Genomic DNA, 26,512 nt, shown 5'->3' on the forward strand with positions numbered 1-26,512 from the left:
TTAAAAAAGATTTTTAAAAACCCTAGCACAAAGTCCTGAATATGTATTTACAGATAGACCTTGTTTACTGACTGCCTCATTCAGTGACCATTGGAAATTACAACAGTGCTGAAAAAATAACTTTACAACCAATGGCCACATTTACAACTTTTGCAGCATCCCTCAGTCACGTCATCACCATTACAGTCAGTATGCATTGTCCTGTGCCTTGCGGGGGGGGGGGGGGAGAAAAAAAAACACCAAGCAATCTCTGTAGGCAATCTCTCCTGTGCCTGACCCATTTTTTTCTTCTCCCTCCCCCCGCAGAGCGGAGAGATTGCAGAGGAAGGGATTAAGAGTAAGCAGGCACACAACAGGGAATACACCGGGCTGTTTTCATAGCATGCTCCTGGCTCCTGGCATCAATGCATTCCTTTCAATGTGTATTCCCCACTGTATGCCTGCTTACTCTCTTGTAATCCCTTCCTCTCCAATTAATGCAAAGATAAACATTAATTCCCTTCTTGCTAATTATCCCAGCACCAGGGTGAGCATTCCAAAGGGTGGGGAAGTGGGGAAAAGGGGAAGATGAAGTAAATTGGAGGTAAACAAAAGCCAGAGGTGTGAAACTGATTAGTCTTGTCAGTTACAGGCAGGCGAGCTGGCTATCCCAGTGCCAGGTTGAGCATTCCAAAGAGCGGGGTAGTGGGGAAAAGGAAAGTACAGTCTTAGTCATGCAATTTCCCACTTAGTAACTGCTTTATTTAATGACAGCTGCTGGTCCCAATTGTGGTTGCTAAGCAATGTGGTAGTTAAGTGAGTCATCACATGACCGGACCAGTTTTTACAACTGGGCCATTTTTACGACAATCATAAAGCAAATCACTGCGGTCGTTAAGCAAATCAAATTGCATGGTTATTAAGCAAATCCAGCTTCCCAAATGGACATTTTTTGTCAGAAATCAACAAAAAAGTTGCGAATCATGATCATGTGACTGCAGGATGCTGCAACCGATCAAAAATGTGAGCCAGTTGCCAAGTGCCCAAATTGGTGCGACAGTTTGTGACTGCTGTAAGTGCAAGTACAGGTTTGTAAAGCACTTTTTCTGAGGCCATTGTAACTTTGGACTGTCATTAAACAACAGTTGTTAAGTGAGGACTACCTGTAGTTCTACAGAAATAGAAGACTTCCTGAAGCAAATGGTCCTTTATTTCAAGGTTCCTGGACACTCTAGCTTCTTGGTACTTCTAAAACCTGAAGGCTGTTTGGGATATAGAAGCTCCAAATTTTTCCCCAACTCTTGGCTTCTACCTTTTATATCTCTACCAAGAGGGAAGGATAGAGGTAATTAAACTCTGAAAATGTACATGGCAGAGAATCATATCTCTGCCTCTTACTGCCACTCCCCGGCTGACTGGGGGTCATTCAGAACCCTCCTGGCTGGCAGTGAACTAAAACTGCTGAAGTAGGCAGGTCCTCCAGGAGCCCGGTGGCTGGTGAGGCAGCAGCAGCGAGCATACCTGCATGATCCTCAGCTGGTGGCAGGCTGAGACTGCTGAAGCAGGGCAGGCCTGCCAGGAGCCTGGTGACCGGCGAGGCGGTGGTGAGGGGTGGAGGCGAGCCCAGTGCTGAGAGAGAGCCCAGTGCCATGGGACTTGAGGCTGGCTGATAGCAGCGAGCCCGGTGGAGGGGAGGCAAGGCAAAGAAGACAGGGAAGGTCAGATGGGGGCATTGAAAATGGGACAGTATGAAGAAAAATACAGATAGTCCTTGGGTTACGATCACTCATGCAATCACCATTCAAAGTTAACGATGGCTTGGAATGAGGGGGACTTACGACTACTCCTTGAAGTAGTGGCTGTGACAGTGTCCCTGCAGTCATGTGATCACAATTTGGGTGCTTGGCAACCGGTTCGCAATTATGAAGGTTGCAGCATCTCATGGCCATGTGATCTCCATTTATGAGCTTCCCTGCCAGCTTCCACAAAGAAAGTCAATGGGGAAGCCAGAAGGAGGTTGCAAGTTGCTCCCGCAAGTTGTTCCCTGCTTCTGCCACTTTTTCTCCAAAGAAACTCCTGGGCAGAATGGGGATCTCGTGCTCCATGGTGCCTGCTCACCTGTACTCTGTAGCGCTGGCCTGTGGCACCTGTCCATCTGCACTCTGTAGCACCCGCTCATGGCACCTGTCTGTAGCTCTTGCCCTCCAGTCTGCTTGCTTGGGACACAATTTCAGCGCCTCTTCCCATGTTGCAGTCATGTGAGGTCCTTGCTTAACAACCTGCGCAGTCCTTGCTTAACAATAGCAACGGGGACTGCTGGGATTGCTGTCGCTAAGTAATGCAGTCATGTGACATTGCACTTTATGACTGTATCACTTAGCAACAGAAATTCTGATCCTAATTGCCGTCGTAACCAGAGGACTGCCTGTAATCGTAAACTTGAATGCTGTACTTTATGGAGACAAAACGGTACCAACCAATCAGCAGTACTGGGGAAAATTCAAGATATATTTAATTGATTGATCAGTTGATTATATGCCATTAAGTTGATTGTAAGCACATGTCATTTGTATTTTATGATTTTCATCTTTTTATTTTTATATGTATTTGGGAGCTTGGGATCACTATTTTATATGTTGACGTTGTTAATTATCCAGAGCCTTCATCAGCATATAAGCAAGATAAAAATAAAATTAAGTTAAAAATGGCTTTTAACATACAATATCTTAGTAACTGACAATATATAAAGTGAAATAAATAACAATGTACCTTTTACTATTTAAACTAGGGGAAGGTGTTTTTTAGCTGAGAAGGCCATACCTATGAGTGCTGTTTGTAAGTTCTCAGTTTGTGGCTAGAAGATTCCAATGTAATGGAATCTAGAACCACAACATAATTGTACATGAGTGGGAGAGTAGGAACGCAAAGAATTAAACAAGTATCCATCATCAACAGTTACTATGAGGGCAAGAGGTAAGAGGAAATCCAAATCTCTGCTGAGGGGTACAGCAAGTGTACAACAAGTACAGCAAGCGCAAGAATACAGCAAGTAAATGCAAAGGGTTTGAAATCTGATTAGGTATAAATTCTGAACTACGTTCTTGCCAGCTCAAAGACTCAACTATCTTACATAGCTACTGCTTCCTAGAATACTTTGTACAACAAAGATACAGCTATGTTTATCCTTGTCTTTGAGGGAGCTGAATACCTCCTGCATAAGCTTTTTTCAGGGCTTTTTTCTTTTCTTTAAAACAAAAACAGGGCTTTCCCTTCCCTTCTTTTCATTCAGGCAATACCACTTTGGGTGGTTATCAGAACTACACATAGTATTCAAAGTGCAGTTGTGTCACAAGTTGATTGATATTTATTTTTTAAAAAACACATTCACAAGAACTAAAATACAAAGAATTATATTGTAAAATAACATAGCTAGTGATGGCATACCTAAACTAAATACATTAAAAAAAAAAACCCTTACCAATATCTCCCTTGTTCATTGATCAACAAATTGACCCCTAGATTACCATGCCTTATAGGAGATTAGATATTCTCAGCTCCACTTTTAATGTGAACCAAAAATTTAAATCATATTAAGGAAAAAGTGTCTTTGTAATAAATATTTCTATTTAACCTTCTTTGATTGATAAATGTTCAGCTAAGGCTAAATTTCATACCCTGTTATATCACTGATTAGTTGAATATCCTGCTTCATTCTTCCATGAATAAACTATAACTTGATGAGGGGCTTGTAAGAAGAAAAGACAGTAGCACTTTATGTTGTGGTTCTAGATAAAAGTCATAGATATTGATATGGAGTCAATATGTAGTAGTAGTAGTAGCAGTAGTAGTTGTTATTCTTTTATTATGCACTTATAGCTAAGCTCAGTACATGAATAGAATAAAATAACAGTTGAAACAATAACACATAATTAATCAAAATATCAGAACATAAAATAAGAAGCCTTTAAACTACAAAGTCCACTACATGTAATAATAATCTGTGTACATATAAAATGACAGGCAAGAATCTATTTATTTCAAATGAACTTTATAGGAGACAATGAAAAAGAAGCATTTTGGTGCTTTTTAAAATTTTAACCGATCTCATTGCAATCTATTCCATAGAACTGAAGCCAGATGATAAAAAGTTTTTAACTGTAAAATAGTTATTCTAATATATGATAGAACCAAACGACCTAGACCTAATAATTGGAACAAGCACGCAGGGTCATAAACCATCAAAAGGTCTTTCAGATAACTGGGTGTGCTAATATAACAATGTGTCAATATAATCAAATTGTACTACTATAGTATATTTCTTGAATTCTCAACCAGTATAATGATTTGCAGTAAAAAGTTATAGTAGCAAAATAAGGAATATCCAGAATAGTACAAATAGCTGCATTCTGAATAAAAATCAAAGGATGGAGGGAGGTCTTGGGTAACCTTGCCAACAGGCTGCTACAATAATCCAACCAGAACATGAGCCAAGAGTTTGACCATCTCATTAGTGAGGAACCAGTGGCTTCCGAGAACATTCAATAAGTGGAAAGAGTAGACTTTAATCATCTTTTTCTAAAAGACTGTCTATAATTGATTTGGAATGTAGGTTCTTTGCTGTTGGAGTAGCCTTGAAATTCAAAATAAGAAACAGGAAGGGGAGGGTGGAACACAATAATCTCTGACTAATTCATGTCTATTTAAGTAATGGGAGCGTATACGGTCTGAAATTCTGCTTAGGCAGTTGGAAACAAATCCCTGTATCGTATCATCCAGAGGTGGTAAATTGGCTTTGATGAATAAATATGAAAGTTGTCAGCACATATGTGGTAGTTGAATTTGGAATACAAAATCAAAAAACCAAGTGGATGAGTATATAAAGAAAATAATAAGGGACCCAACATTGAACCTCAAAGAATCCATACTAATAGTGGAAAAGATTGAGAAATGGAGCCCTTCCATGGAACTGAAAATGTTCTGGGAGGTACAGATAGTCCTCGCTTAATGGTAATTGGGATTAGAATCTCCATCACTAAGTGATATGATTGTAAAATGTGATGTCATGTGACCACATCGCTTAGTGATGGCAATCCTGGCAGTCCCCGTTGCTGTCATTAAGCGAGGACCTCCTTGCAACTTCCTACCAGCTTCCAACAAGCAAAGACAGTGGGGAAGCCAGCAGGAAGTCGCAAGTCCTAGGTGGCTTGCAAGCAGTCCAGTCACCAGGTATGTGGCTTCTGTGGCTCAAGTGCAGTGAATGGCTGCTGCCAGGTGGGGGAGGGTGTATGGAGGGCTGCTGTGGTGGGAGGGTTGTGGCTGCTGCCAGATGGGGTGCACAGGAGGCCGCCATGGTGCTGTGCGAGTGTGGTTGGGCCGGGGTGGCTGCTGCCAAGTGGGGAAGGGTGTGCAGGGGCCTCTTTGGGTAGGGAGGTGCTGCGAGCAGACGTGTGCTGCGGGAGTACCTGATCTCCTCAGGAGAAAAAGCTGCAGGAGTGTGAGCGACTTACAGGAGCATCTTGCAGCCTTCCCTGCTGGCTTCCCGATTGACTGCTTGTGGGGAACTGGCAGGGAAGTTTCCAAATAGTGGTCATGTGACTGCGGGATGCTGCAACTGTCATAAGTGCGGGCCAGTTGCCAAGCATCCAGATCGCAATCACGTGACCACAGGGGTGCTGGGACAGCCAGAACTTTGAGGACTGGTCATAAGTACTACTCCTTCAGCGCCATAATTTTGAACGGTCACTGAACAAGTGGTCGTTAACTGAAGACTATCTGTAGATAAAATTGAATCCATTGAAATGTGCCTTCTCTTCAGTTTTAGAAGAAGTGGTAGCCAGAGTGATCTCTGAGGCTCCTTATATTACCAGTTAGTCCTCTTCTTTCTTGGCTTTTGTTAGTAAACTATTCTCTTTCCATTGGCCTTTCTCCTGAGTCTTTGAAACATGCCCCAGTGTACTCTTAATTTAAAGAGCCTTCGTCAGTCTGTTCTAATTTCCCCCCAGTGTCACTTCTGTTCCCTTTTTATCTAAGATTCTTTAAAGAATAGTTCTTTGTTCTTCTTCTTTCTACCAATAATCTTATGGCCCTAGCTCCAAACACTTCATTAGAAGTTGTATGCACACTTAAAGGACAGAATAGCCATCCACTGAAAGTAGATGACAACCTGATAATTAAAGATTTTTTGGCACAATAGATAAGAATGCATAATATAACTGTCTATATTTACCTAATATGCTTACCATGGTTGATTTAACTGTAGAATCATAGGGCCATGCTAGAAAGAGGTCATTTAGACCATCAAGTCAAACCCTTTGCTCAGAGCAGGAAAGCAAATTAAAGAATCCCTGATGAATTGCTGTCCAGCCTCTGCTTGAACACAACTAGTGAAGTGGATCTTACCACCTCTCTTTATAAATGGTTCCACAAAATCATATGCTGTCAGTGTTAGGAAATTTTTTCCAATTAACCCAATTGTTTTGAGACACTATTACTAACAAGAAGAGGCTGAGTATTGCCATGCTAAACATGGTTGGCTAATTTATGGTTCTATGTATCTTGCAACCCCAGTCAACTATAACTATCACATAACCTATAGCTTCTGACTGTTTCAGATAAAAGTGTAACTGGCTGAGGTGCAGGATGACTGATGATGAAAGATAGTGACTCCATATTTCTAAAATGATGCTATTCATGAAGGTTAAAAATACTTTAAATATGTAACAGTAATTTCTGTAGAGGTATGAGCATTTGAACAAAAATCTTACTCTATAAAGTTATCATCAGTTCATTTATAAGTTAGAACAATAAACAAATCAATATAGGTTAAATAAAATACACTAATAAATCTATCAAAACATATTTTTAAACATAATATTTAAATAAACATTAACAGGATACAGAATTTACCCAAATGAAGCTGACTCTGAATTTAAGATGATCCCACCCTGTCTCAAAAGCAAGGCTAGGATTAAAAATGGTAATAAACAAAAATCCTCAGCACTGCCCATTTTCCCAATCTTGCCAAATTGGACTGACAACTCCCATTGAAATCAATCCTGGAGATTTTTTTCCTCCAACAGATTTATGCATATAACAATTTATGTGTGCATATTAATTGATTGATTGATTATGTGCCATCAAATCACTCTTAGCAACCACATAGATAGATTTTCTCCATGATGATCTGTACCTAACATGATCTTTGTAGGTAAAGACACATCAGGTCTTTTAATGGTGTATCCATCACTGTAACAGAATCCATCCACCTTGCTGCTGGTCATTATCTTCTCTTTTCTTCTACCTTTCCTAGCATTAGAGCCTTTCTAGAGAGCTAGATCTTCACATAATATGTCTGAAGTAGGATAATTTGAGCTTAGTTATTTGTGCTTCTAGTGAGAACCTTGAGTTGATTTGTTCAATGATCCATTTGTTTGTTTTCTTGGCTGTCCATGGCATTCTCAGAGTCTTTTCCAACACCAAAGTTCAAAAGCATCAATACTCTTCCTATCCTGTTTCTTCAAAGTCTAACTTTCACTTCCATAGAGTGTTGCAGGGAATACCACTGCTTGCACTATGTAGTACTGATCTTTGTAGGTATAGACACATCATGGCATCTGAATATCTTTTCCAAGGTCTTCATGACTGCTTTACCAAGTGCTAGTTTGTGGTGTATTTCTTGACTACTTGTACCTTTACTGTTGAAGGTTGATCCTAAAAGGCAGAAGTGATCTATCACTTTAATATCTTCATTATCAGTTCTAATTTGTGCATATATGTCTGTGAGTATGTGTGTTGGCCATAGACCACACTCAGAACAAAAGTCATGGCCAAGATAAAAACTTAAATTACTGTTAACTGAATTAATAAGGTGATTAAAATTGTCTATAAAGTGAGTCATTGCATTTGTAAAAATAATTGATTCCCTAATCTACCTATGTACTACAAATTATTCTCTGATACACAAACCATTCTCTCACACACATTCTTAGAAGTGCACGCAGACACTCATATAGAAAAAGACTATGGAAGTTTGAGCTCAGTAATGATAAATCTATACTGTATGTACTTGCTCTGAAGTAAGTCCCATTAAGGTCATCGGCTCTTACTCCTAGGTAAATAGGTAGATATTTTCAAGATATTTTCAGGTAGATCTGCATATGATAATGTTAGGCTGGGATTGTAGCTGTTTAGACCATCTATTTCCGTGTAAAATGAAATGGAAACTAGGGATTGGAATACTGAGGAGACCTGGCAGAAAATCAGAAATGAGTGCTTCTTAGTAGCAGTACCCACCCTTAGGAACAGCTATCAGAGATCTGGACAGCACCTTTGCTCCTAAATTTTAGAAAGGCTGCGGAAATGGATCTGTTCAGAAAGGAGATTTGGAGTTGAGAAGAGAGATTGGGAGCTGAGATCTAGATGTTGGGTATCTGTTTATACCAATTGTAATAAATAAATTTTATTATTATGGAGGTGATCTTTGGTATACATGTGTACATTTTCTTCCTACAACATAACTATAAGTTGTAGATCATAATAGCATTTTTATATTGTCGTCCAGTAACATAAACACAAATTGATCTTGGCGCGTTTGAACAAACCAAAGTTTAAACTAACCCAATTTGTCCCAGTTTGATGAAACACGCTACTTGCAAATAAAGGAGCTATGCTACAGGATGAGGATGAGTAACCTAGAGCCTACTGGATACAAGTGTCTGCCAAATTTTTATTTTGAACCTTTTTTCTGAGCTCTGGAAACTGTGTCATAGATATATGGCAGTAAAATACGAAATCACAAGTTTCTGACAGATTTTCAAAATAAAAGCAAAGGATAAAAGTATAATGTAACATATAATACATCAAACAGTTTAAAAACACATAAATTTAATAAATTATTATTATTATGGACTATAGTTTAAGGAACTGAACTGGGTTAAAACATGATATGATGTGAAATTTAATGGAAATAAAGCAGAAAATGTAGTTATTCATTTTTATTTGATTACTAAAATTGTATTAAAAATGAAATAGTTAAAAATTTCAGACTTTGACTATACAAAATGTATTGAATTCTAGAATAGCTAAAAATTGAATTTCTCTGAATATTGTTCTCCTACAATCCAAGCATATTTGTTTACTTTTTCCGAATAGTGCTAAATTGAATCCAAGTGCAAAGATGCCTCCTACTAATTTAATTATTCTTTGCTTTCTATAAATTAGTTTATAAAGTTAGATTAAATTACTGATTCTTTGAGTTTTGTTTGTCTTAAACTAATAATGTTTCTGATTTTATGTTAATGTATGAATTGTTCTAAAGAGGAATACTCTATACGCAACTAATGTCTTATTAGAAAAGCATTTTAATAGGAATGTTGTTTCTGTTTTATGAAATCAAATAGCAATGTACTCTTCAACATCTAATCTTTTAACATATTATGTTTCTCTAGTTATATGCAGCTTCCAAGGACATGTGCAGCAAGGCTTGGTTCTAGAACTAGGAGAAACTGTCCAGATCTTGGAAAAATGTGAAGGTATGATATACTGAAAATATTTTTCTGGGGTTTATGAACTGCCCACATCCACCTACTTTGCCTTTTCTCTTTATTTAGATAGTAATAATAGTCTGTAATCATAATTGTATCTTGTGTGTATATGATTATAGCAAATGCTACACTAAATACACTGGAGTGTAAAATTTACGCCCCTATTCCCTTGTTTCCATTCACTTGCCATATTCTGTCTTATAGAGAGGAGAAAGATAAGATAGGAGAAATGAATTTCTGCGATCACTGAAGCTCAATGTTTTCTACCAGGCTTTGGGAAGCCAACCATGCTGGAGCTGTCTGTCCATTCCCCAAAAGGAGTGCATTCTATATTTTGCATATTTTGCAAACCTATGTTTCAATAAATCATTTGAGAACCATGATTATTCAAATGTTTAGTAAATCTAATCTGACCCACTTTCTATAAGGAAGACTGAAGCATTATTGGTAATCCTGTCAGAAAGGGGTCAGCATATTTATTAACCATCTGTCCAGAAATATTGGAACTTCATTTTTGGGATGATGAGAGTATGTAGTGATGATTTTATCATGTTAACCAGAAATATATTTAGATTTGTTAATAGTTACACTCTAATAGATAGTCCATATTATCTAATACCAGTGAGTAATTTCAAAACATTCTTGAAAATATTCTAACTACAGTAAAATTTGTAATAAATAAAGTTGCCAATATCTAACACTATAATGAAAGTGTTAGAATTGTATGTTAGATTATAAGTAAAGGGTGAAGTGTCTATGTTGTATATGACAAACCAAGAACATTAAAATAGTGGCCTTCTCTCTCAAATATCCAAAAGTCTACTATTTTCTTTGCAGGTAAGCAGCTTTAATAATCCAGGTAATAACTGAGCACTTGTGCTTTTATCCTATGAAGTGATTATGTGCCATCAAATTGGTGTTGACTCTTAGCAACCACATAGATCAGTTTGGAATGTACTTGAGAGAAAATTGTTGCTGTGAAGTCAGAGTATAAGTTTCAAACTGCTGCAAGATTAGGATTTGGTATTAATGGTATTTATGACGTGGCTAGATTAAACCCTTTGGAATGTCTAGTTGCTGATGTTGCCATACAGGAAAAGAAAATCTGAAGATGCAAAGACAGAATTACAGTAGGACATGGAATGTAAGAAGTATGAACATGGGAAAGCTCAGCACAGTGAAAGAGGAAATGAAACTACTACAAATTGACAGCTTAGGCATCAGTGAATTGAGATGGACTGGGATTGGACACTTTCAGTCAAAGAGAGGAAGCAACAGCATTGCTTTTATAGTTAGGAAGGATTGAGCAAGAGCAGTGCTTGGCTACAGTGCAATCAATGACCAAATAATATCAGTTAGACTTTCTGGACAACCCTTTAATATGACAGTCATTCAAGTTTGTGCTCCAACTATTGATGCAGAAGAAGAGGAGATTGATGAGCTTTATGATCAATTTGAAATTGACAGAACATGCAAATAAGATGTGCTGCTTGTGATTGGAGATTGGAATGCCAAAGTTGGAAACATGAAAGAGGAAAATTTATATGAAACTACTGTATAGAAATTTAATAAATAAATATAAATAGCTAACACTGTATTCAAAGAATCAAAACATTTTTATCAATGACTTGGAGTTGGGGGAACATTTACCAAGTTTGCAAATGACACAGAGCTTGGAAGGGTAACAAATACTTTAAAACAGAGGTGGAAGATAAAAATACATCTAGATAGGCTTGAGCTGTGGCCCAAAATGAATAGAATGAATTTAACAGGGAGAAATGTTAAGTTCTGAATCTGGATAAGAAAAACAAAAGACAAAATGATCTTGTGGTACATTAATAATAGTATAATGTCCAGATCATGGGAAGTAATTTTTTTAATCTACTCTGTCCTGGCCAAACCCCATTTGGAATGCTGTGTTCACTTCTGGGCACCACAGATCAATAAGGAAAGTGACAATTGGAGCAAGTTCAAGGGAGGACTGTCAAGATGGTGAAAGTTCTGGAAACTAAATCCTATCAGAAACAGGTAAAGGATCTGAGTATGTTTAGTTTCCAAAAGAGATGGCTATGGGGAATATGATAACAGTCTTCAAATATCTGCAAGATTGTTACACAGAAGAGAGAATGCAGAGGGCAAAACCAAAAGCCATGGGCTAAAACTATAAGTAAGTTTGGGCTAGATGTCAGGACAAACTTCCTGAGAGTACAAACTATTAGCCAGTGGATCAGGCTTTCATGTATTCCACTTTTTTGCTGGAGGTTTTCAGAGGCTGGATGTCATCTGTTAGAAGTTTTAGCAGATCCTTCACTGAGCAGGAGGTGCCCTCCAACTCTGATTCTATAAAATAATAGGCAGGTAATGTTCCAATTAACAGCTGTTTTCATTAAAAAAGAAGAAGAAATCGAGACAGTAACTCAGTGTAGTAAACTGAAAGTTTCCTATTTTCAAGTAATCCCATTTTTATTTGGGGGATTATGACTATTCAGATAGCAGAATCATTAGATGATCACTTTGTCAAAATAAAAAACTAAAACCCAGACCTCTAATTAGAGATATTGCTAAAATATCATATGAACCTCTCACAATTAATGAAAAGAACAAAATTTGTAATTGTTAACATGTTTTTAAGAATTTTATAAAGAATACATTTTAACTGAATTTATTTAATTTTATTTTAGGTTGGTTCAGAGGAATTTCAATAAAGAAACCTAGCATAAAGGTAAGTTTAGATGCTGCTTTTAAAAAAACAATATTGAGATTGATGTACCCTTTCAAATAATTTTACAAAAACACTGTTAAATGTTGACTTGAACTAATGGAACAGTTTTATGTGTTGTTGATAAATCCAGCAGAATATTTAGTGTTGTCTTAAGCTCTCTGTACAGTTACAATAATAAACTCTTATAAAAGGGCAGTTATTAATCATGAAAATTGAAATAATCTATACTTTTTGTAGATCTTTTAAAAATATCTTCGATATAAAAACATAATTTTTGTTCATTTTCAAATAATTCTGTTGGGAGATTAATGTGCCTTCTAATATTTCTTCAAAGATGACATACTTTCTCTTCTCCAGTTATTCTGTGCTTCCTTTTGTTTCTTTAATTTTTTTCCTTTTCTTCCATGTCTATTTTTCTTCCAAGATTTGTTCTTTGATACTACCAAAAAATGGTCTGTTCCTCATTTATAACCTCCCATCACCTTTGTATCTGCTACTAATTATCTCAGTCTTTAATGATAAATGATATTGATAACAAATAATTCATGTCTTTAGATGTACAGCTAGGTCACGATTAATGCAAGTTTGAATAGTGTGATATTGGATTTAGTACAATTGTACAATGATGCCAGGTCACGTTCAATGTAAACCAAAATTCAGTTAATGCGAGGATAGTGCACAGGCAGTTGAGGTTACCGGGATAATGTCAAGTGAGGTTAAAACCCTGCAACTAGCATTTGAGATGCTGCTCCTTCAGCCTACACTTGTTTATCTTTATGGGTGCATGTGCATGTGCTGTTGCCTGCTGTTTGCATGATTTGTTTCAATCGTTTTAAGAAGCTCCCTTAGCAAAATGGATAAAAGGAAGATTCCTTCATATGAAAACAGTATGAGCACAAAAAAGAAGAGGCTTGTTATTACATTTCATAGAATCATAGGGTTGGAAGGGACCTTGGAGAACTTCTAGTCCAACCCCCTGCCCAAGGGGGGGTTTCATTGCCTATTTCCATTGGGCTGGAACCAATTACCATATTTTACATATAATTATGACTAGTGGAGATTTGAATAATGTGACCACTTCATGAGATTCATTATTTGCATTAATTGAGACCTAGCTGTATATGCATTCCTTTGTCATGTGTTAGTATGAATAGACATATACTTAAACTGTATCTTTGAAACAGACTATGGAAGGACAAACTTTGGAAGGATAGACTTTCTGAGCAGTTTCTGCTCAGTTCCTTCCTCCCCCATCATCAGGGTGACCCAGCTGCCAATCAAGCAGCAATGTTGAGGTGAAGGAGGAAAGGAGGAAAAACAGGATGGCTACCTAGGAGCTCTGCTACCACAGGTCTCATGAGGAAGGGGCTATAAACAGAGTGAAAGCCAAGGAGCCAAAGTACAGAGACAAATTAAAAGATAGACAGCTCTGGTGAGAAGAGGCAAAAGGAAAAGAGGCAGCAGCTGAGAAAACTGGGGAGAGAGAGGCATTTATTTCCTTCCCTCAGACTGATGTGAGGTAAAAGTTCTTCAAGCTGTTTCCCTAAGATGGAGTAAAGATTCAAGAAGCCCAGCTAGCTCTATAGAGAATAACAATAGAGATGTACAGGTAGTCCTCGACTTACAACCACAATGAGACTGGAACTTCCATTGTTAAGTGGTGCAGTCATTAAGTGAGTCACACCCAATTTTACAACCTTTTTTGTCACAGGTGTTAAGCAAATCACTGTGGTCGTTAACCGAATCTAGATACCCCCATTGACTTTGCTTGTTGGAAGCCCCTGGGGAAGGTCACAAATGGCAATCATGTGACCCCAGGATGCTGGAACCATCATAAATACATGCCGATTGCCAAGTGCCCAAATTTTGATCACATAACTGCGGGGATGCCATGACGGTTGTAAGTGTGAGGACCAGTTGCAAGTCATTTTTTCAGTGCCATTGTAACTTTGAACAGTCATTAAATGAATGGTCGTAAGTCAAGGACTACCTATATAGGGATTAAGACAACAGAAATATAGAAGTCAGCAATAAACAAAGATATTAGAGGTATAGAATAGAAAGATATGAGAATGTAGTGACATTGGACTTTAAAGATTATAGTGTAGATAAAGAGCTTATAGAAAATAGATGGTTAAAGTAGAAACTACAGTGGTACCTCTAGTTACGAACGCCCCTCCTTACGAATTTTTCGAGATACGACCAGCTCCGGCCCCAAAAATTTACCTCGACTTGCGAACTCGCCTCAACTTACGAACCGGATCCACGGCCATTTTCCGCCCATTCCGCGTGGTCCGCGGCCATTTTTCCACCCATGCCACGTGGTCCGCGGCCATTTTCCGTCCGTTCCGCGTGGTCCGCGGCCATTTTTCTGCCCGTGCCACGTGGTCCGCGGCCATTTTCCGCCTGTTCCACGTGGTCCGTGGCCGTTTTTCCGCCCGTTCCACGTGGTCCGCGGCCGTTTTTCTGCCCTGCCGTGTGGTCTACGGACGCCAGAACGGATTAACGGTAATTACATTGAACCTTATGGGAAAATTTGTCTCGTGTTGCAACCAATTCGAGTTGCAACCAGAGTCACGGAACGGATTAAATTCGTAACTTGAGGTTCCACTGTAGTTTTATTATTTAGATTCATTTCTACACTAGTCTTCAACCTCCTTTCTTTTGTTTGTAAGCTTTCTTTTTGCAAAATAAGTCTCCCTCCAGCCACTGAAGGGAAATACAAAAACTCAGACAATTTCCACTGCTTTGTGTCTATTAAGTCTGGGTCAATTTGTTTATTGGTGGTTAGAAAAAAGAACTTGCAACACAGATGTTTTTCTGAAAAGATACTTCTCAGACACCAATCATGCTTGAGCTTCCAAATGGCCCAGTCACTTTTTTATTTACTCTCATCTTGTTCCCATTTATTCATTCATGTCACCTAGCAGAATAATACCCCCCTCCCCGGAAGTTCATTTAGAATATTGCACAATTTTTCCCAAAATCTATATTTGGTTCTTCCATTATCACCATTCACTGGACTGTAGCATGCAACAATCACCAACCTATGGATTCTTGATTTCATACACAATCATAACAGCCTAGATTACACCCCCTTATACTTTCTGATATACATTTTAGCCCTTTCATTCATAATTAAATGTACTTATTCATTTCCTTGCATATATTTATCAACATCATGCCTCAAAATCAGACACTTTTATTCTTCCCTTTTTTCATAGTTTCAGACACATTTTTTTCATTCATTTTATTCATAAATTCATAATCTTTACCATTTACTCCTGTTACATTTGAAGTGGAAAACACTGATATGCCATGGTCATTATCTGATGGGCCCATGGACATTGATCTCTGATCATGGCTTTCACATACAGGTGGTCCTCGACCTACGACCATTTGCGCAGTGACCATTCCAAGTTATGATGGTGCTGAATGAATGGTGGTTATGACTGGTCCTCGGAGTTCCAGCCATCCCAGCATCCCCGCGGTTACATGATTGTAATCTGGATGCTTGGCAGCCTGTTCGAACTTATGACCAGTTGCCAAGTGCCCCACGATCACATGCTCGCCATTTGCAATCTTCCCTGCAGGTTTCCCCAGGAGAGAAAGTCGTGAGTTGCTGGGGTGTCTCCCTCACTTGCTCACCCTCCCCCAGCCCCTCTACACTCAGGCCCCGCCAGCCACTCGGACATCCCTGTGGACCCTCCCTGACCCGCACAGAACCCCCGCGCCCCCTGCCTGATTTGCAAAAATAGCATAATACTGGATTTTTAATTACTGCAATTTACATATAAGAAAGACACAATGTATGGAAGTTCTTATCACACACATATCACTCTTTCTGAATACTGTAAGACTATATATGTTTATAATAAGCAATTGCTAAATAAGACCAGAATTATTAACCATTTTTTATTTCTAGTAATATATAATATATTCTTTTCTTTTAGTTCTTTTTTTTTATTATTGTGAACCGCCCAGAGTCACCCGTTGGGGGAGATGGGCAGCATACAAGTTTGAAAATAAAAATAAAAAAAATAAAAAAATAAGCTGATGCTTCCCCAGCAAAGTCTGTAACAATAGTTCACAATGTAAACTATTTAATTTCCAGTTTTAATTTTTAAAATTAATTTTACTAAAGAAAAATTATTGGGCTGGCTGCTTGGAACATTTTGATGTGAATAAAATTTGTGGAAGAATAAAAACGTTCTATACACCTTTTATATTATTTGATTTATTTTATAAGATTATGGTTTGTGTCAAATGATATTATTTTATGAAAGTAATTAACAATTGCAGATTTTAGCAAAACTAAACATATTGATTTCAGAACTTCCAATCTGTTAGCATTTACCAATTTACTTAAGTAGGGTTGTTAAACTACATTTATAAAAAACTTACAAACCCATCACACTTCATTGTGGGGTAAACAACATAATGCCAAATACAGAAAAACAGCAAGTAGTAATGAGCCCCCCAAACTTAGAGGCAGTAGATTAAAAAAGAAAGAAAGAAAAGGAATTCTAAATCTGGTTTCACCAAATGGGCCAATAAATACCGATTTCTGCTGCCCATCACAGCTTTGGTCAATTGAAGCTTTCACTCAATACTTCTTGTTAAAATAAATATAATGTATTTTTCTTGCAGGGGATCTTTCCTGCAAATTACATTCACTTGAAAAGGGCACTTGTCAGTAACAGAGGGTGAGTATGCACTTCAATTATCAAGAAATTGATATATCTGACAAATAGGTAGGTATCCATTAGCGTTATTAAATGTATTCTTCATTTAAACTGCTTTTACATGTAACTTTTAATACAGTTGTCTAAAGCCAAAACGCTAATGTTACTCCATAAAACTACATGTGGAGAGAGAGAGAGAGAGACTAGACACATGTGTTCCTGAATCTGCATCTTCCTGGTCAAAGTCCAACATCTCAACCACCATACTACACTGACTCCAAATACTGAAGGCACTAGAAGAAGGGCTAATAATATATTTGTTATTACTAAGGAGTGTATTCATTTCTATTTGTTTTTTTTATGTGTACCACTTTGTAAACAACATTGTAGAATAATATATGGCTATTTAAAATAGAAATGTGGAATGATGATGATGATAGCAGCAATGTCTTAAAAAAACAGCAACAAATAAGGAACAACACAGTTATTCAACAAAACTGGGCATTCGTGGATTGCAAAGCAGATTGGAATAGGCTAGTACTTTCAACCCATTTGCAAACAGTCAGAGAGGGAACCACACATTCATCCTGTGTAAGATACAAGGTTGCGCCCACTTCAGAAAAGAGCCTGACTCTTGACCTTACCAACCTAAGGTATTTTAGCAGGGAAGTGAACAGTATCTTTGATGGATTTTACATTGGATAGGTGTCTTCATATAACTAATTGAAATACACATAGGGTTTAAAGGTGACTATTAACATTTAAAATTGGACCTGGAAACAAACTGGCCACCAGATATTTATTGTTGTTATGAAGTTCTTCAACCACATATTGGATTTTTAATATGCTGATCTTTGATCACAGTAATAAAATTGATTTGATTTTGAAGAAATGGACAAAAATTGTAACTGTCTCTTGTAAGATAGATTTGCATGCAGCATTGTAGCCCATAGGTTAGTGAAATAAGTGGTGTAGTTGATGCTTGTACCCATAATCTTATTAAGTAAGGAAGCTAGAATAGCCAAATGATCTAACATTTTTAAAAGGAATTTTTTTTGCTAAAACTAGATATTCCATCATGAAATAGTTTACCAGTTTTTCCCCATGTGAATTTGCATATGAATTTATTGTGTAATGCCAGCTTGCAATAAATCTAATTTAGAAATTCTAATTAAAAGCAAAGTGCATAGGGGGGCACTATAATGGTTACTTTACAACCCAACTTACAGAGATTGTTTTGTCAGCCTTTTCATCTATCTTCTGTTCCCAGCCTGTTGCTGTTTTTTTCCATTTGCCTAGCAATTGCCTAGCTTGCTTGGCCCTGCAAGGGAGGATTCTGAAAGAGAATTATATGTAGGTTCTTAATTTTAAATCATACATGTTTACATATTGGTATAAACTCTCATTTCTGATCTAGGCAATGGTAAGATACTGCTTCCCTTTTCTCTTGTTCATCAAATTTGAAACTGTTCAGCTAATATATATCACCCCCCTTCCACTGTTTAAGGCTCAGTGGACAGTTTCTTAATAAAGAGCTATAGCATTTTTGAGAGTGCTGCACAGTATCTTTTATCTTTACATTATTCTTTTTTAATGCATATACTAAATATATACTGTACACCACCAGATAAATTATATCGTAGAATCCACCATTTAGGCGGCAGAGTTCACCTTTAACTGTCTACCATATATTCCTCCTATAGTGCCTGCTGCAGCCTCTGCTTACTCACCAGGAAACATTGCTCAGTCATCCAGAATGGACAGTTAGAAGATCTAATGGGCTTTTCAAAGCCTCAGAAAGAGGATGGAGTTTTACAAAATAATACATGCACAGAATATTCTTCATTATCAGGAAAATGGGTAGCTAGTTCCCCAGTGCATTCTTAAATGATTAGCAAGAGGATGTAAAAAGCTTGACTCTTAAGTTAGAGAAAAACATATACCTGAGGGAGATAGTTCAATGAGAATGGGCTCAAAAAGGTTTTGTCTTAGCAAGATGTGTTGTATCTGGACAGAGCCATAGCTAAACCCCCCCCAAAAAACTGCTGCTATTGCCTGTGCTTCCACAGATAGTGCCAAACCCAGAGGGACCGCCAAATTATAAATATATTTTCAGAAGGAATGCAATCATTTCAAAAGCAATTAAGAACTCTCAGTTGTCTCACCATGGTAACTCTTCCTTGTCTGAGTTTTCTTCATCCTTTTCTATGTTTCTTCATCCTTTTCTGTGCAATAACTGCCTCCAGACACCTCTTCCAGTGATCCACAATCTGTCAGCACTTTGAGGTAGACCAGACTAGGAAAGCAAAGTTATGAATGCTAATATTACTTTTATTATAGGGTTACAGTAACAGAATCTTGCAAGTCTGAAAGCACCTCCCCCCTCCCTGCCTTTATCTAGAAGAGAACTAGGGAGGGTCAAGTCTGAGCTATTTCTCAAATTACATTTCTGCTTTGGACTCAGATTTTGTTTATCTTGTCTTGGTTGCAGCTCTTCCTCTTGTTCCTCAAGGTTATTCTCACATCCCATTACACAATCACAGTAAAAAGTTAAAACTCAAATTGTCATAAATTAGAATTTTGTACAATGAGACTATACATGTAAGGGAGAAGATTATTCAAGAATGGCACATTCCACTCATATTTGTTCCATATAAAATGGCACACAAATATCTCTGTGTGAAGTAAAGTGTTATATGTTTGGGTATTTCTATTATACTTAAATGAAGACACAGTCTCAAGGGAAGATGGAAGTAAATGGTTCTATAGTCCATCTTTCTACAACATTTTCACTGGTGTTTATACATTTTACAGGCAATATGAAACAGTTGTTCCACTTGAAGATTCTGTTATCACTGAAGTTACAGCAACTCTCCAGGAATGGGCTATCCTCTGGAAGCAATTATATGTGGTATGTAAGCAAAAACATGTAGATCACAGGGGTATAATAGTTATATAGTATGACTGAAGAATGGTACTGGTAAGCAGGGTATTTAGAAACCATCTGACACATTTCAAAGACTAGTTCCTGAGTGTCCAGAAATAGTCCATCCTGAATGGGTCCAGGAGTAGCTCATTATGTTTGATTCCCTGAATCATAAACTGGTTCAAGAAAAAAAAGGATTCTTGCATAAGTACATGACTCTATATCAGTTTTTTTTATGCTGAAAAGGTAACTATTATTTAAAGTGGCTAGGAATAAGTGAGATATCAATAATCAATAGTCCACTATAACTTTGCACTGTGCCTTATTTTATAATTTATAGAGTACTAGCTGAGGTCAATTAATCTCACCTTTTTACTTAAGGGTGTGTAAGGTTTGCCCCGTTCGACAGAGAAACTCTCGTGACACGTGTGGTTAACAAAGAAGGTTTACTCATGCGTAACGTAGTAGTCACAAGCAAAGCCAGGACTGGCTTGGTACAATTGCATCACTTGTTATATTCCCCCCTTCCCGCGCTTTTTTCCCGCCCCGCGATCACGTTGCTGCTGCGGATTATCGGCCCCCCAATAATCCCCCTTGATTGTCCATGATGGCAGGTTTGGTCAGGGTCCATTGTCCTTGATTGCCAGTTCCCCTCCGGCTGGGTTGGTCCCTCCCCGTTACGTGCAAGCCCGAGGGTTCTGTGCTGCGTTGCGATCTTGTTTCGCTGCCTGCGGCCCCGTTCATTGTTGGCTCGCGCCGTTATCAGTTTATAGTTAAAAGCTTCCGCTGCGGTTTTCCTGTTTGGCTGGGCGCAGGTGGCCCGTTAACTAGCGGTGCTTTCAGTTCCTCTTTTCCCCGCTAGCTACCGCCGGTGGATTCTGCGTGGTCTGGCTGCGAGCTTCCCTGAAGCCCCGTGCTGGCCGAACCTGACAGGGTGAACATATAGCACACTGTTATTAGAGTAGTTATTATCTTTCCAGGTTATAATGTTGTAAACAAAATATGGGAGCAAGTAAAAGATGTACTGAACTTAAGTTTTCTCAAGCTATAGAAGGCAAAACTCAGGATTTGTCAGCCAAGCCGTCTTAGAGAAAAATATCTTTCCAAATCAAAATAGGCTATATTTATATATTAATAAACACTAGATTTTGGACATAAATGAAAAGTGAAGCAAAACTGAGAGAGAAATAAATGATACAGGTAGCCCTCATTTAGTGACTACAATTGGGACTGACAACTTGGTTCCTAAGTGACATGGTTGCTAAATGGAAAATCATGTGACCATGATTGTGCTTACTTCAGCTTTCATTTTTCCCCACTCCTCCTCCCTTTGGAATGCTCACCCTGATGCTGGGATAATTAGCAAGAATGGAATTAATGTTTGTATTTACGTTCATTGGACAGGAGGGGAATTACAAGACAGTAAACAGGCATACAATGGGGAATACACATTGAAAGGAGTGTGCTAGCTCCAGCTGTTTCCCTAGCGCACTCACAGCTCCAAGCCCCAAGTAGCTTAGGAGGCAAACAAAGCTGAAGGTGTGAAAGTGATTAAAGTCTTGTCAGTTACAGCAGCAGCTGCAAGTCCACTAATTAAGGTCACAGGGTTGAGCTTGTTAACTTGTGGTTAGCATCTTTTGCAGAAGCTGTGGAGAAAAATAGCTCAGGAAGAGATTGCTCTTGCAAGGGGGGGGGGGAGAAAAAATGGTCAGGCACAGACAACGCGTACTAACTTCTGTTTTTGTGGTTTGATGCACATAATTTTGCCAATAGTGTGAGTTATTTTTTATTTTTGTTAACATAGTGAAGAAGAAAAATAATATATTGAATAGTGATAATACAAAGAAGAAACTTAAATTACAACAGTCAAATGAACTAATGTAATAAATGAACAAAAAGAAAAGTTCTATATGATAAATTTCCATATGAAATTAATTCAAGCATATAGCAGCATAATGCTTCATATTCTCACATTAGTGCACAGTTTTTTTCAAGAATAAGTATCAAACTCATATTCTGGATCCATTCCTTAAATTCAGGAGAGTGACTTTCTTTCCAATTACATAAAGTTATTCTTTTTCTTGTACCCCAAGCTGGATAAAGCCAAAGTTCTCTATAAGATGCCAGATTTTAGGAACATAATTCAACAACTTGTTGAGATCCTTAATAATTCTTCCCAAAATCATGTTAACATAGGTATTAATCTGAAACCAAAAGAAAGCTGTAACAGAACAAGACCAAATCATCTGAGTTAAAGAAACTTCAAATTTCTCATATTGCCAACATAAAAAAGTCTAATGTTCATTCCTTGTTGCAGGGATCTGATAGACCTACAATAACATTTTCTGTCTGTTAGTAACTGCCTTTTGTAAGTTCATGCTTGTATCACCAATTCCAAACCATTAGTGATTCCTCATTCCATTCTAGTTCTTGCTTCATATTCAAATACATTTTCAATAGACAGATGACGTGGTTTAGTATATTCATGTTTTTAAGAACTAGCCACAATTTCTTAATGTCCACATACTCAAAAACCTTTGTATGATTGGTAAAACAGAAATAAATGGTTTTTATAGAACTCCATTGCTTTTCTGTTGTCCATGTTAGATGTTGTCCAGATGTTAACAAAGTTTCAAATAATTATAATGCTTGTAACATTAATATCCAAAAGTGTAATTAATATTGATAGAATATCCACCCTTGTATCTAAATTCAGCGCTCTTGTTGTCGTTAAGTCGTGTCCGACTCTTCATGACCCCATGAACCATATCGCGCCAGGCCTTCCTGTCCTAAATTCAGCGCTCTAAAGGCACCTAAATAACAGAATACTAAGAATCATATGTAATATCAGTAATAATATTAATAGTTGTATATATTACAATTATATAAATATCATTGTTTTGAAATAACATATTGTACCAAAACTGAGAAGATGGAGCAATAGATGGTCTATATGGTTAGATTTAATAATATATCCAGTCCTTGTTTAGTGAATACCTCAGTTAGTGGCTGTTCACAAATATAATGGTAATAAACGGTGTAAAAAAAAACTTTCCAACCAATCCATGCATTTACAGCCAAATTTCTGCACCTACAACAATGAACACCAGCATGAGAGTGTGCTGGCATTGCTGCACAAACTTTATCTAAATGAGATGGCAGCAACCAGTGATCTGCACAGCATTTCACTTAGCAACCATTTTGCACCATTTCACTTAGCAACCATTTTGCTGGAACAAACTGCAGTCACTAAATGAGGACAGAGGTGAAATTACTTCAATTATCTTATTTAAACTATAATTTTAGCATTTTATTACCATCTATCCCCATTTTTCTTTCTCTCTGCTAGCCTGCCTGCATTTATATATGCACATGTATTAATTTAGTGCTGAAATCTTCATTGCAGTTTCTCAACAGATTTCTCTGCTAGCAAAAGAGAATTCTGTTTCTCTTACAGTTTACAGTACCTTGAGTGGGTATCAAGTAATTCTATTTTACTGGTTGAGATGCACCTATTTTTTCCTTTTTTTGTTCTACTGTGAACATTTATCATTAACATTTATGAAGATTTTGAAGTTTTCTACAAAGGAGGTTTCTCAGGTGCTTAAGACCTTCTTTCAAATTTCTCTTGGTGTTTTTCAGCTTGCTTTACTGATTGGAGATAGAGAAAATGCTATTGCTGATGCTATTTTCTGTTAAGCACAGAATCTTTCCTCTACAGTAGTCCTTGGGTTATGAACACTTGTTCAGTGACCGTTCAAAGTTACAACAGCGCTGAATGAGAGGGACTTACCACCAGTCTTCAAAGTTGCAACTGTCAAAGCATCCCCACGGTCACGTGATTGTGATTCAGGTGCTTGGCAACCGGCTTGCAATTACGATGTTTGCAGTGTCCTGCGGTCACATGATCTGCCTTCCCTGCCAGCTTCCCACAAGCAAAGCCAATGGGGAAGCCAGCAGGAGGTCATAAGTCATTGCTGCTCTCACTGCTTTTTCGCCTGTCTGCCTGTGGCTCTCACCCATCTGCCCGTGCTCTGTAGCACCCACAGCTCTCACCCACTGGTCTGCTTGTCTGGGACTCCTCCCTCTTCCCATATTGTGGTCACGTGAGGTCCTTGTTTAACAACCTGTGCTGTCCTGGGATTATGACAGCAACCGGGACTGCTAGGATTGCCATTGCTAAGCGATGCGGTCATGTGATGTCGTGCTTTACAACCACATCGCTTAGCAATGGAAATTCTGGTCCAAATTGCCATCGTAACCCAAGGACTACCTATACTCTGTAGCTTCACTAGCACTTCTGCATCTGAGAAAACAAATAGAAGGAATTCCTTCATCATCCTTTAAGATTTAGTAGAAGCAAATTAAAGCAAGAAAGACTGCTGGAGAGCTGATAATACAATTAAATAAACCACTTCAAATTATTTACAAAGAATGGTACAGAAGCAAATAATTAAAGAATAGAACATTAACACACCTCTTTGCCATTTCCTACTAAATAAAAGCAGGAATATCATATTCAACCACTGAGAATTTCTCTCATATTCTTTTTGAAACAAATATTGAAAATAACCCCTCTTTCATCAGATTGTATAACTTGTAGGAAAAATGTATTTTTTTTAGTAGGACACTAATATATCTTAATTTAAGTGGAAAGGCACTTTTCATATTGCAGTCCCTGTGACCTATCACACATGATTCCAAAGTTCCCTCAACTTTGAAAAATTGCTCTTAGAGAGTAGAATGTGAAAAGTTCTGCTCAGTAAGTAAAGTTATATTCATCTGCTTTTGCAGTCAATACTTCACTGAAATTGATATGAAGTATTGCCATATTTCTGAAAATCTTTAATTATTTCACAATACATACACATTCTAAATTTAAAAATAAAGTTTTAATTTGTGTCACTCCTACAGGTAGTCCTCGTTTAGCTACTGCTTTGGACAGCAATTGTTTGCAGTTACGACAATGATGAAAAAGTAACTTTGCAACCAATCATCGCATTTACGACTTTCACAGATCTGTAAAGCAAAGGAAAGCTGAAGTAAAATCATAAGCACAGTCGTAGTTGCACTTAGCAACCACTTTGCTTAATGACCAAGTTGCCAGTCCCAATTGTGGACGTTTAACAAGGACTACCTGTACTTTCAAATATACGTTCTAAAGTTTAAAATGTAGAGTTTTAAATTGTGCAACTCCTGGTTTTGTCAGGAAACTTTCAGTGTTCTCAATCTTTTTTTTCTCTCCCATTCTGCCTTCTAAAAATTAAAATGTTCACAGAAACATAAGATAGATCTGTTCTACAAACTGCGCCATGTGATGAATGAACTGATTGATCTTCGCAGACAATTACTTTCTGGTCATTTGACCCAGGATCAAGTACGAGAAGTCAAGAGACATCTTACTGTACGACTGGACTGGGGAAATGAGTGAGTATGCTTATAATTTTGTTTAAATTTAACAGTGGTGATATAACAAAATTTGAAAATAGTTAGAAGCTTCATATATGGCATGCATACTGTCATGCTATTCTTTTGGGATAAAGAGAATTATGCAAAACACAGAAAAAGAGTAAGAAGTAGTGAGCAGAAGAAAAGGCAGGAGTTAAGAGAATAGAAAAATTATCTTTTCTAGGTAAATCAAATTTACACTGACAGTATTCATCTCCATGCTTTCTTTTCTTGCAAACCATCCTTGCTTCTTCTACCTCTATACATCATGCCTTTTGCTCTTTAAACTTCTCACTTCTGTTTCAGGATCCAACTGCATTCATCCATGACTTTTTCAGACCTTTCCTTCCTCTCAGTATCTTTATTATCTCTCAATATGTTAGTTTGGCGATTCAGGCCTCATTCGTATTCTTTATATGACCAAACCACATACTTCTTTCTTACTTGTCACTCATTTTCAGTTATTTAGCACCTACTCGTTCTTGCCCCATCTCTTCTTGTTTTACCATAATACTTTTTAAATAACCCATTTCCACTATATTCAGCTTTTATGTTTCTCCTGGCATATCTACATCTTATTTGGGCAAAAGCACACTCTTATAACCAGCCATTTTCACTTCTTTCAACAAATATTCATTCCTCAACAGACCACATACTAGCCCCATGTTTCTGCATTTGCATGTATTAACATTTCTCCTATCACTTTCCCCGTATTTGGTAAACTTTCTACAAGATACACAAATTAATTTGCCTTGATTTTTCCCCATTTATATACAGTACAAATTAAAATTGTTCTCTCTATTTTTCTTGCAGTACAAATCTTGGTCTTCAATATATTAAATTTCATATCTGTACTCCTCGTGGTGCCGTATAGCTTATTTGACATTTGGGGTAAATGTTCAAATGCTCAGCAACTTGGCATCATTCATGTACAAAAATACAAACATGTTTATGTCGTTGATGAACATATCTGTAATGACACCAAAAGCATTCTTAATTAATTTATCCATAAATATATTAAGTAATGAAGGGGGCATCACACATCTGTGTTTTACTGCATTCCATTTTTTATACTGCATGGATATTTTTCCATGCTTTAAATGGGGAGGCCCTTTAGATAGTCACTCATGCCCTGGTAACCTTGCTGCTTGACTATTGCAGTGTGGTCTACATGGTGCTGCTCTTGAAGACCAACCGGAAGTTTCAACTG

General features: G+C 37.6%; 1 protein-coding gene across 1 annotated transcript in view; it reads left to right on the forward strand.

Annotated features, from left to right (window-relative positions):
* The first annotated feature begins 2,939 nt into the window (after positions 1-2,939).
* The window catches only part of DOCK3 (dedicator of cytokinesis 3), a 226,422-nt gene continuing 202,849 nt past the window's right edge, over positions 2,940-26,512 (forward strand). Inside the window, exons 1-6 of the mRNA XM_088134686.1 lie at positions 2,940-2,952; positions 9,426-9,509; positions 12,203-12,243; positions 16,894-16,949; positions 19,743-19,839; positions 25,133-25,281. Coding sequence (XP_087990812.1) covers positions 2,940-2,952; positions 9,426-9,509; positions 12,203-12,243; positions 16,894-16,949; positions 19,743-19,839; positions 25,133-25,281 — 440 coding nt within the window. The remainder of the gene's footprint in view (positions 2,953-9,425; positions 9,510-12,202; positions 12,244-16,893; positions 16,950-19,742; positions 19,840-25,132; positions 25,282-26,512) is intronic.

The sequence above is a fragment of the Python bivittatus genome, unplaced genomic scaffold (assembly GCF_059951505.1).
Source record: "Python bivittatus isolate LINGU-HERP-01145 unplaced genomic scaffold, Pbiv_v1 ctg000080_np1212, whole genome shotgun sequence".
Taxonomy (NCBI): Eukaryota; Metazoa; Chordata; class Lepidosauria; order Squamata; family Pythonidae; genus Python; species Python bivittatus.